At 58.2% G+C, this 11,707-nt stretch overlaps 1 protein-coding gene across 1 annotated transcript; it reads right to left on the minus strand.

Annotated features, from left to right (window-relative positions):
* Positions 1-7,570: 7,570 nt before the first annotated feature.
* Positions 7,571-11,068, minus strand: ZNF213 (zinc finger protein 213; the record flags this gene model as incomplete). The annotated part of the gene is made up of 5 exons (XM_080703305.1): positions 7,571-8,202; positions 8,834-8,957; positions 9,042-9,115; positions 9,302-9,419; positions 10,670-11,068. 5 exons carry the CDS (start codon positions 11,066-11,068, stop codon positions 7,571-7,573), a joined length of 1,347 nt encoding a protein of 448 aa, XP_080559431.1.
* Between the last annotated feature and the right edge of the window lie 639 nt (positions 11,069-11,707).

The following is an 11,707-nucleotide window of genomic DNA, read 5'->3' on the forward strand; positions in this document are numbered from 1 at the left end:
TGGCTAGCCTCTCCTGGAACTGAGCCACCTCCTCCTGGAACCCCTGGGGTGGGACAAGGTGGAGGCCTGGGCCAGGGCTACCGCCATGCCAGCCCCCCACTGCCCTCCCCTCCCAGGGGCTGGAGATCTTCTCCAGCCTCTGCCCACCAGCCTCCACTGCCCGCCAGCCTCCACTGCCCACCAGCCTCGGACCCTAGAAAGAAGACTGCTCGCTTGCCCTCCCTCCCTCCCTCCCTCCCTCCCTTCCTTCCTTCCTTCCTTTCTTTTGGTACTGGGGATTGAACCAGATATATTCTACCTCAGAGCTAATCCCCCAGACATTTTTATTTTATTTTGAAACAGGGTCTTCCTAAGTTGCTGACTGCAGTTGCTAAGGCTGGCTTCGAGCCTGTGATCCTCCTGTCCTAGCCTCCAAATACTAGATAAGAAAGTCCTTTCTTATTTTTTAATTTTTTTTTTTTTGTGTGTGTGAAACTGGGGGTTAAACCCAGGGATAGTCTACCTCTCAGCTATGCTCCCCAGCCCTAATATTTATTTATTTATTCACTTACTGTACTGGGAACGGAACCCAGGGGCATTCTACCTCTGAGCTACACCCCCAACCCTATTTTTTATTCTTTATTTATTTATTTATTTATTTTATTTTTTTGGTGGTACAGGGGTTCCTGGAAGCCCTTTTATCTCCGGGCTACACTCCCAGACCTATTTTTACATTTTTTTATTTGGAAACAGGGTCTCCTGAGCCAGCGTGCGCGGCTGGCTTCGAACCTGCGTGATCCTCCTGTCTCCGCCTCCCAGGCGCCGGGATGACAAGCGTCCGCCACCACGCCCAGCTTATTCTTTATTTTTGAAACAGGGTTTCACTGAGTTGCAAAGAGTCTCACTAAGTAGCTGAGGCTGTCCACAAACTGCGATCCTCTTGTCTTAGCTTCCCAAATATGGGATTACAAGTATGCGCCACCATGCCCGGCTCTATTTCTTTTATTTATTTTTTTATTTTTTTGAGGGTCTGGGGATGGAACCCAGGGGCATTCAGCCTCCAAGCTACACCCCTTACCCTATATTTTTTATTCTTTATTTTGAAACTGGGTCTCACTGAGTTGCAAAGGGCCTTACTTAGTAGCTGAGGCTACTAAGGCTGAGGCTGTCCGCAAACCACGATCCTCCAGTCTCAGCCTCCTGAATGCTAAGATTACAAGCATGCGCCACCACGCCTGGCTTCTATTTCTAATTCTTAATTTTGAAACAGTATCTCACCAAGTTGCAAAGACTTCAAGCCTTATTGCAAAGACTTCAAGCCTGGATCACCTGTCTCAACCTCCCAAATACTGGGATTACAAGAGTGAACCACCACGCCTGGCTAGGGAAGCCCTTTTTTTGTGTGTGTGGTACTGGGTTCCTGGAAACCCTTCTGCCTCTGGGCTACACTCCCAGACCCATTTTTATACTTTTTTTTATTTGGAAACAGAGTCTCTCAAGCCAGCATGGCTGGCTTTGAACCTGTGTGATCCTCCTGTCTCCGCCTCTGGCCCTGCATAGGCACACTGGAGGTCACTGGGAGTCCAGCCTCCTGGAATAGGTTCTCCTCCCGCCCCGGGGGTAAGAAGTTAAGAGGCAGGGAGAGAGGACAGCAGGTTGATGTGTGTACCGAAAAGACATCACACTCTAGGAGGTAGAGCTCTGAGCTGGGGAATAAAGCCAGAGTAGAGCCCCAGCGAGCAAGGGAGAGCAGGCTGACGGCGGCAAGGAAGATGCTCCTGTGTGCAGCAGCAAAGACAGAGGCTAGAATGTGGGTGCACGCTACCGCGATGGGGCGTGGCCTGGGAGGAGGCCAGGGGCGTTGCAGGGCCCTGGGGAAGGAGGCGCCAACTCTCCGAGTACCCTCAGAAGCTTTTGGGCCCCCTCACCTGAGCTGTGGGGTCCATCCTCAGGGTGGTCTTGAAGCCCAGGGCCTGGCACAGGCCCCTCAGGGCCTGCACATCTCGCTGTGCCCCGGGTCGGTCTCTGACCACAGCCAAGAGGAGGGCAGCCCGGAGCCCTGACAGGTCATACGGAGCACTGGGCCTGGGGTCTGGCTGCAGAGGGGTTAAGTACACTCAGAGCGGGAGGGGACTCCCAGGCCCTGCCTCCCCACCTGGGTGTCCCTCAGCCCCGGTCCCACCTGCGACTGTGACCACACGAAGGGATGGCCGCCTCACCTCAGGCCCCAGGGCCTCCAGGGTTCCCAGGCACAGTGTCCCCCGCAAGGAGCTGTGAAGGACTGGACAGCAGGTGTCCTTGGCAGGCTCCTCGGCCACCCTGCAGAAGAGCTAGGGTGGCCCAGACACTGCAGGGGCTGCTCCATGCGGGGCCAAGCTGGGCAAGGGCTGCAACCCAAGCAGGTGGCCAGGACCCTGACTCCGGGCCGACTGTGCAGGGCCCACAGCTACTACCGGCTCCTCAGGGTCAACGACCAGGGAGGGAGGAGGACGTGGAGGGCGGCAGGCACCTGAGCAAGACCTCAGGTGCTTCTGGCTCAAGGCCACTGGCTTCCCTGGGCCAGTGTGGCCTCCAGTGGACAGTGGCCATACCTCCCCCTCAGTGTGCACAGAGGCAGGGACCTGCCGAGGGCCAGGGGGCTGTGGACAAAGCGCCCAGGGAGCGCGTGGGAGGAACCGGGCCTGGGAGCAGAGCCAGGCCACGCCCTTCGCCCCGGGTCCCACCACCCAGCTCCCTGAGAGTCCGCCTGCCCAGCCACCAGGGCAATCACTGCACACCTGTTACAGGGGCTGGAAGTGGCAGAGCAGAGGCCAGAAACACAGGGAGGGACTGGATGGGAGCCCCCACAGAAGGAGCAAGCCTCAGGGCAAAGGCGTGGAGTGGGGGCAGGAGAGGGTGCCTGTGAATAAACCTAACTGGGACAGGCTGGGGAGAATGGTGGAGTCAGAAGGACCACGGGCCCAGCCTCCCGCACCCCTTCTGGGGCCCCCACCTCTGTCAGCAGCTGTAGCAGGGACCCCTGAGCAGCAGAGCCGCCACAGAGCTCCCTCAGCCCGGCGAGGAAGGCTCCGGCCTGGGGCGCAGCTGATGGAAAAGCAGGGGAGCCTGAGTCAGAGAGAGGCTGCCGGCCTGCCCTCTGCCTGGGAACCATGGGGTCCCTGACCTGCCCTTACCCCCGGCACCACTGGGGAGCAACAGGAAGACTTTGGGGCAGCCACGCAAGGCTTCGCAGTGACTCAGCTCCTGGACCAGCGGCTGTGGGCTTCTCAGCTGCTCCCTGGGAGCCACCAGGGCTACCAGGGCACAGCCCACGGGGCCCCCACGGGCATCCAGCTGCTCCCGGAACCAAACCAGCTCCTTCCTAAAGCTCTAGGGCAAGAAGCAAGGTCAGGCCTGGGTGCCGGGGAGCGAGGGTGCATGCAGAGGGCTCGCCTGGGCAGGGCTCACCTGGGCAGAGGTCTTCTTCCTGCAGTTTTCAAAGCCCAGGGCCTGGAGCACAGGGTCCAGGGCAGCAACCAATGTGGTGGACACCCCGGGGCTGCTGAGCGTCAGGGCCACCCTGGGGCCCTGCACGCTGTACTTCCCCTGGGGAGGCAGGGCTGGGTCAGGCTGGGCTGGGGCTCCGCAGGGTGTCGGAAGCAGGTGGGGTCAGGGGCAGCCTCCCATTACCTTTCTCCCCAGGCTGTCTAGAGCATCTGCCAACTGCGTGGCCACCTGCAGGGTCCCCGCCACCAGGAAGGCCATGAGGGCCAAGTGCGGCTTTCTCTAAGCAGCTCCGATACCCTGGGCCCTACACGCCGCTCTCAGCTACCTCCTATCAGCTGTTTATGACCTGAGCTGGACTCTGCCCCCTCCCCTGAACCCCGGGCTCCGCTCCCCCAGCCTGACTGCTCTCTGGCTCCAGTGGGTGACTTTTTGGCTGACATTCATGTACCCGTACCTGAGCCAGGAGCCTGGCCCGATCCTATTCTTAGCTCTTGGCCCACACTTCTATCTGATCTTGTTACACCTGAGTGTCTACCTTGGGCGGAGCCACCCACACTAGAGATATTCTCATTCTAGAGCCAGGCATGGTGCTGTACATATGTACTACCAGGATTGCAAGTTCGCAGCCAGCCCCGGCTACTTAGTGAGACCCTGTTTCAATAAGAGCCGGGCGTGGTGGCGCACGCTTGTAATCCCCGCCCTTGGGAGGCTGAGACAGGAGGATCGCGCAGGTTTGAAGCCAGCCTCAGCTACTGAGTGAGGCTCTCAGCAACTTAGTGAGACCCTGTTTCCAAATATAAAATATAAAATAGGTCTGGGGTGTAGCCTGCAGTTAGAAAGCCCCTGGGTTCCATCCCCAGGACCACAAAAACAAACAAACAAACAAACAAAATAAAGAATAAAAGGCTGGGCATGGTGGCGCACACTTGTAATCCCTGCGCTTGGGAGGCTGAGACAGGAGGATCGCACAGGTTTGAAGCCAGTCTCAACTACTAAGTGAGGCTCTTAGCTACTGAGTGAGACCCTGTTTCCAAATAAAGTATAAAATAGGTCTGGGAGTATAGCCCAGAGGTAGAAAGCCTGGGTTCCACCCCCAGTACCACAAAAAAAAAAAAAAAAAAAGAATAAAATATAGGACTACCCGGTGGAGCTCTGAGGTAGAATGGCCCTGGGTTAAACGTGGGGAGCTAGAGGCTACCAGCAAGTCCGTTGCCCTGGGGCAAGTTCAAGGAACCACAGCCTTTCTCCCAAAGCCCCCATTTGCTAGGGCTGAGCTGGGTCAACGGGGAGTTGCGGGAGCCAGGGGCTGAAGCCTAAGCTCAAGAAGTGTGGCTTCTCCCGAAAGCCTGTCTGCTAGGGCTGAGCGGGGTCAGGGACCCAGGACAACACTCTACATTTCCAGATATTCCTTGCTGGTCTGCACCACTGATTGTCTTCTGGATTTGTGCAAACTCTGCGGTGAGTTAATTCATAGCTCAGTGGGGCCGGCGGGCGCGGGCATCTATGCATGTGGCGTTCCCAGCTAAAACTTCCTCCTGCTATTGCATACAACTGAGCAGTGAGAGAAGAAACTTGCTCTCTCGGGTTCTTATCCCTGGGGGTCCTCCCAAGCCCGCTTTTCTATGTCGTCTTTCCTTCCCATCCCCTCCTCTCCCCCTCAGATGACCCTCCCAGGGCTGTGCTGGATGCTGCGGCACTCAAACCCTAGTTCTGCAAAAAATAAAAAATAAAAATAAGCCAGGCGTGGTGGCACATGCTCGTAATCCCCGTGCTTGGAAGGCTGAGACAGGAGGATCGCACAGGTTCGAAGCCAGCCTCAGCTACTGAGTGAGACTCAGCAACTTAGTGAGACCCTGTTTCCAAAGAAAATATAAAATATGTCTGGGAGTATTTTGGTGCATGCTTGTAATCCCAGTACTTGGGAGGCTGAGACGGGAGAATCTTCAAAGCCAGCCTAGACAATTTAGCAAGGCCCACTGCAACTTAGTGAGACACTGCTTCCAAATAAGAATAAAATCAGGCTGGGGGTTTGGCTCAGAGGTAGAATGCCTCTAAATTCAATAGCCAATGCCACACACACACACACACACACACACACACACACACACACACACACACGGCTGGAGGTGTAGAAAGCCCCTGGGGTCAGGAGTGGTGGCGCAAGCTTGTGGTCCCAGTATTCAGGAGGCTGAGACCAAAGGATCATGGTTTAGTTTGTGGACAGCCTCAGCTACTTAGTGAGGCCCTTTGCAACTCAGTGAGACCCTGTTTCAAAATAAAGAACAAAAAATAGGAGCTGGGCATGGTGGCACACGCTTATAATTCCAGCTCTTGGGAGGCTAAAACAGGAGGATTGCACAGGTTCAAAGCCAGCTTTAGCTACTTAGTGAGGGTCTCAGCAACTCTGTGAGACCCTGTTTCCAAACAAAATACAAAATAGGTCTGGGAGTGTAGCCCAGAGGTAGAAGGCCACTGGGTTCCACCCCTAAGACCACACACACAAAAAAAAAATGTTTAAAAAATAGGGCAGGGGTTGGCCAGGCGTGGTGGCACAAGCTTGTAATCTCCGCGCTTTGGGAGGCGGAGCCAGAAGGATTGCACTGGTTTGAAGCCAGCCGCGCTGGCTTAAGAGACCCTGTTTCAAAAATATAAAATAGGTCTGGGAGTGTAGCCCGGAGGTAGAAGGGCTTCCAGGAATCCCAGTACCACCACCAAAAAAAAAAAAAAAAAAAAAAAATAGGGCAGGGGTTATAGCTTGGAGGTAGAATGTCCCTAGGTTCCATCCCCAAACCTGCAAAAAAAAAAAAAAAAAGTCCCTGGGTTCAATCTTCAGAATCACCCCCCCCAAAAAAAAAAAAGCCTCATTCCTCATTCCACCACTCCTTCCCACAGGCACTCATCTACCAATCCAGGCACACACACACACACACACACATCTCCACACACACAGGACAGCAGGGAGCCCAGAGGTAGAACCGGACTGGGATGGATCAGCCCTGTCTGCGGCTTCCTCTGGGGATGAGGACTGCTCTGGGCACAGGTTGATGCGCTAGGTAGGGCAGGCCAGTTAGTAAGAGAGAGAAGGACCCCCCCTCGCTTCGTAGGCCAGGCGGCCGAGGCCCCCAGGTGCACAGGAGGACCTGCACAGTGGAGCCGCAGCACAGCGGCCGGGCTGGGCAGGGTCCGTGGCGGGGAGCAAGGGCAGGTGTCATTGGGAACGGCAGCCCGCCAGGCTGCACAGCGCAGGCCAGGTCAGCCCTCACTTACTTCACCTGCCCGCAGGAGAGGTCTGCCCAAGAGCCACGTCCTTCTTGCCTCGCCTCTCCTGCCAGGACAGGGCTGGCACAGGCTGCCGCTGCAGGACCAGAGCACCAGGAGCCACCAATCTGACCAGTCTGGGTTTAGTTCCCAGCAGTGCAGAAGAAGAAGGCTGAAGGGAGGTTTCCATGTTTATTCAAGCCCCTCACTCGGAAGCCTGCCGGGCTGTGTGCAGCTGTTAATAAAAACCCGCAGAGCTCAGACAGACGAAGGGAACACAGTGCTTGAGAGTTCTCAACAGTGCTGCAGAGTGCTAGTGCTAAGCACAGCCGGGCCAGGCCTCTGGACTGCCCCGCTCTCCACGGCCTCCCTCCACACTGGCAGGTGATGGCTTGGCTCACAGCGGCCGGGGTCTGCGCAGAGCAGAGGCAGGAACTCCCCCACAGCAGGCCAAGAGGCCATGGCCTGGAAGCGAGTGGGGAAGACGGCCAGAAAAGGCCCTGCGGTTGCACCCCAGGACCTGGGTTCTCACAGGTGTGGCCCACCGACCCTCCCAAAGCCCTGCTGCCCAGTCCACTCCACTGGAAGGCACAGGCCGGCAGGGCTCAGGAATCTGGCCAGGGGCCCTGAGAAGGCAGGAAACGAAGAGCCACTGGCCAGGGAGGCCGAGGGGTCTTGGAAAGACCTCCGTCACCTGCGGCCGGCCTGGAGAGCGCGGGCTCTGGACCCGAAAGAAGGCGGGCGGGATTCCCATTCCGCGAGTGCCGCAGGCCAGTTCTGGGCTGGGTGCCCGGGCAGTCCGCCGGCGAGCCTGGATGGGGAGGAGTGCGGGCGGCGGGCCTGCCCCTCACCCCACCGGCTGGGCCATCTTGGCGTGCAGGCTCTGGTGGGCGATGAGGTGCGCGCGCTGCTTGAAGCTCTTGTCGCACTCGCCGCAGCCGAAGGGCCGCTCGCCGGTGTGCACGCGCCGGTGGTCCAGCAGGTAGGAGCGCAGCGAGAAGCTCTTGCCGCAGTCGCCGCAGCCGAAGGGCTTCTCGCCGGTGTGGATGCGCTGGTGGTCCGCCAGGTAGGCGCTGCGGCTGAAGCTCTTGCCGCACTGCGCGCAGGAGAAGGGCTTCTCGCCCGTGTGCACGCCCTGGTGGCGCGCCAGGTCCGAGGAGCTGCGGAAGCGCTTGTCGCACTCCGGGCACTTGTGCGGCTTCTCGCCCGTGTGCGTGCGCTGGTGCCGCGCCAGGTCCGAGCCCCAGCGGAAGCGCTTCCCGCACTGCGCGCAGCCGTGCGGCTTCTCGGCCGCCAGGTCCCGGAACTGGCGCCGGCGCGAGGGCGGCCGGCCCCGCCGCGCCCCCGCAGGCCGGCCCGTGGCCCCCCAGGCCTCCTCGGGGCCCCAGGCCGCGGCCACCTCGCCGCCCGCGGGGCCCGGCCGCGCCTGCCCTGCCTCCTCCGGCGGAGCCTTCTCGCTCTGGCTATGGCGCCCCAGCCCTGCAAGGGAAGGGGCGGCCTCTTCAGTCCCGCTGGGTTCTGGGCGGGAGGAGGAAAGGGGCTCAGGGAAAGCTAGCTTCCTGGCTTTAAGGTTCAGACCCCGGCTCAGCTACCGAATAGGATGATGACCAAACGCCAGAGGAGCGCGGCTCTGCGTGCGCCTGAGCCTCGGCCCCCAGCCAGGGCTGCGCTCCACCCAAGGCTGGCCGCCGCACCTGCACTGTGGAAACCAGGCGCCAGAAGGCGCACAGGTGCGACCCCACCCCACTGCTGCACCTCTCCAAACTCGGAGCAGACCATCAGGCCCACTGGGGAGTGTGGTGCCGAATCCTGAGGAGCTTCTGGCTTGGAGGGGCCCCGGGCCTGAGGCTTCAAACGGGGGAGGAGGGGCCCTCCATAGCAGCTGGACACTGGCTGTGGCCCAAGGTGGCCTCACAACTAGCCTTCTCAGCTCGGTCCGTCAGTGGCCACTAGGAGGATGATCTGCCACGCACCAGGATGAGGTCAACACGCCCTTACAAGCACTCAGAGAACTGGCCGTGAGCACAAGAAAGGGGTGACAGGGCTCTCGGGGAGAGTGGGCAGCCTGCTGCAGCCGGAGAGAAGACAGGCCTGCAGCAACCCCACTTACCCAGGGCCGCATGCTGGGAGTTCTTCTGCTTTATGCTCCAGAAGAGGTCCCTCTGAGCCGGGGCCAGGGAGCCCCATTCTTCCTTCGAGAAATAGAAGGGGATGTCTTCCAATGCCACAGGTCCCTGGAGTGAGAGGAAGGGCTCAGGGCCACAGGCAGGGCCAGGGCGGTTCAGGTGAAAGGGCCTCCCAGAGGACTGGCAACTCACGTGGACCCCAGAGGCAAAGCTTGCATCCGCCGTCTGTCTTGTTCTCCCCTCTTTAAGAAGCGCAGGCAGCTGGGCTGAAGGGAAAGCATGGAGCCTCAGGAAGGCCACTCGCCTGGCGGAGCCTTAGTCTCCCCTGTACACACGCACACGAGCACACACGCGGGCATCACTGAACACAAGGAGCCTGCTCCCCTCAGTGCAGTGCTGGGAAGGAGCTGGGCCTGCGGGGCCGCCATGCTCCTGCAAGGACTGAGGCTTACCCCTGTGGCTGTGCTGCTCCCGGGGCCCCCAGCTCCGTGCCCCCGCCACCAGGGGAGACCCCTTGGCCTGGGATCTCCGGACTGCAGCCTCAGGCTCCGCCTCCTCTGAGGGCACGTCCTGTGCAGGAACCACACATGCTCGTCAGCACGGAGACCAGACCGGGGAGACAGAGCTTAATCCCTGGGAAGGAGACACAGGGCACGGCCCTCAGGAGGCGGGGTGTCGGGACGAAGATCAGAATGGAGCCCCAGAAAAGCCAGGGACTGTGACACTGGGCGGTGCACGCTCCCCAGTGGGCCAGCGTCAGTCACCGGGCAAGGGGGAGTGGGGCCTCCTGCCATGGTAACACCCCACGCTCATGAGCACCTCCGAAATGCTCCTGTGGCAAGGATCAACACACAGACAGCAGGGCGCCCACGACAGCTCTGCCTTCTCAGGCCTCTCTGGCGTTCCCACACACATGACAGTGTCCCCAGGGCCTGCCTGGCCCACGGCACAACCTTTAGTGTGGAGCTAAAACCGCCTTTCTGGAACATGCCCACGTTGCCCAACAAAACTACCCAAGAGAAGCGTATTTACTTTGGCCCATCTTTCAGAAAGGCACCAGGTCACACTTTTTTTTAATTGCAACTCAGGGGCATTCTACCTCTGGGCTACACCCCCAGCCCTATTTTTTATTCTTTTTTGTGTGTGTGGTATGGGGGTGGGGGGGGACCCAGGGGCTTTCTACCTCCGGGCTACACCTCCAGCCCTATTTTATATTTGGAAACAGGGTCTCACTAAGTTCCTAAGAGCATCACTAAGTAGCTGAGGCTGGCTTTGAACCTGTGCAATCCTCCTGTCTCAGCCTCTCAAGCTTGTGATTACAAGCGTGTGCCACCATTTTCAAACAAGGTCTCACTAAACTGCAGAAGGCCTCTGAGCCTTGCTGCAAATCTGCAATCCTCCTGTCTCAGCCTCCCAAATATTGGGATTACAAGAGTGTACTGTCACACCCGGCTGCACTGTGCTTTAATGAAGCTCCCTTGGCATCCCTGAGCCCTGTGAGCCTCCTGGAGACTTGTTTTCATGAAGATGGCCACTTCTTTTTTTTTTTTTTGCTGTACTGGGGATAGAGCCTAGGGGGCATTCTACCTCCAAGTGACAATCCCAGCCCTATTTTTTATTCTTTATTTTGTAACAGTGTCTCACTAAATTGCCTAAGGCCTCAGTAAGTAGCTGAGGCTGTCCTGGAACCACAATCCTCCTGTCTCAGCCTCCCAAATGCTGGGATTATAAGAGTGCACCACCACAACTGGCTTGAGACAGCCAGTTGTGCTCAGCTCAAGCACCATCCAGGTGGCCCTGGATGAGAGAAGACCCCTCACCTGCAGCCAGGCTTTCGCTGGCTGCTTCTGTAGGTCCTCCACCAAGGCAACAGCCTCCTCGCCACTCCCTGGGTGCTGCGCCCGCACCCGGGCCTGGAGCTCCTCCGGCAGCACAGTCAGGAACTGCTCCAGCACCAGCAGCTCCAGGATCTGCTCCTTGGTACACAGCTCCGGCCGTAGCCAGCGGCAGCAGAGCTCCCAGAGCTGGCTGAAGGCCTCATGGGGCCCGCCCACGTGGCCATAACGGAATTGACGGAAGCGCTGGCGGCAGGCCTCGGCATCCCTGATGTCCTGCGGCTGGTCAGGTTCCTGCTCCCAGGAGGAATCCTCCACCTTCACAATCAGAAGCCCTTCACCCTCCCCAGAAGCCTGGTCCTGGTGCTCCTGGGGGGATGCCATTCCCCTGGCCTGAGGCTCAGGGCTGCTCAGCCTCAGCCTGGACTCTGGAGCTGGCCTTCAGTCTCCCAGGGGGAGCTCCTGGGGTAGCCAGGCTGGCATCTGGAAGGCAGTCCTGGGGAAAGAAAAAGACAGCAGGATTTGGAGAACAGTGGAATACACAGACAGGGGGCCGAAAGGACATCCAGGGATTCTAGCACCCGCCTTTTTGTGGTCCTGAAGCCCTTTTGGTTTTAGTGTTATGACTTGTCTTGTGTTACTGGGAATTGAACCCAGAGGCATTTTACTCCTGTGCCGTGTGTGTGGTCCTGGGATTTGAGCCTGGGGTGTTCTACCACTGAACTACACTATTTTATTTTTAGTTATTTAATTTGGTAGTACTGGGGATGGAATCCAAGGGCCCTCTACCTCCAGACCTATTTTTTAATGTTTTATTTGGAAAAAGGGTCTAAGTTGCTGAGAGCCTAAGTTGCTGAGTTAGCTTCAAACCTGCGATTGTTCTGTCTCAGCTTCCCAAATACTGGGATTATCGGCATGCACCACAATGCCCAGATCCTACCTCTTTTTATTTTTGGTACTGGTAATGGAATCTAGGAACATTCCACCTCCAAGTTACACCCCCAGCCCTCCTTTAACATGTTT

Source organism: Muscardinus avellanarius, assembly GCF_963383645.1.
Source record: "Muscardinus avellanarius genome assembly, chromosome: 10".
Taxonomy (NCBI): Eukaryota; Metazoa; Chordata; class Mammalia; order Rodentia; family Gliridae; genus Muscardinus; species Muscardinus avellanarius.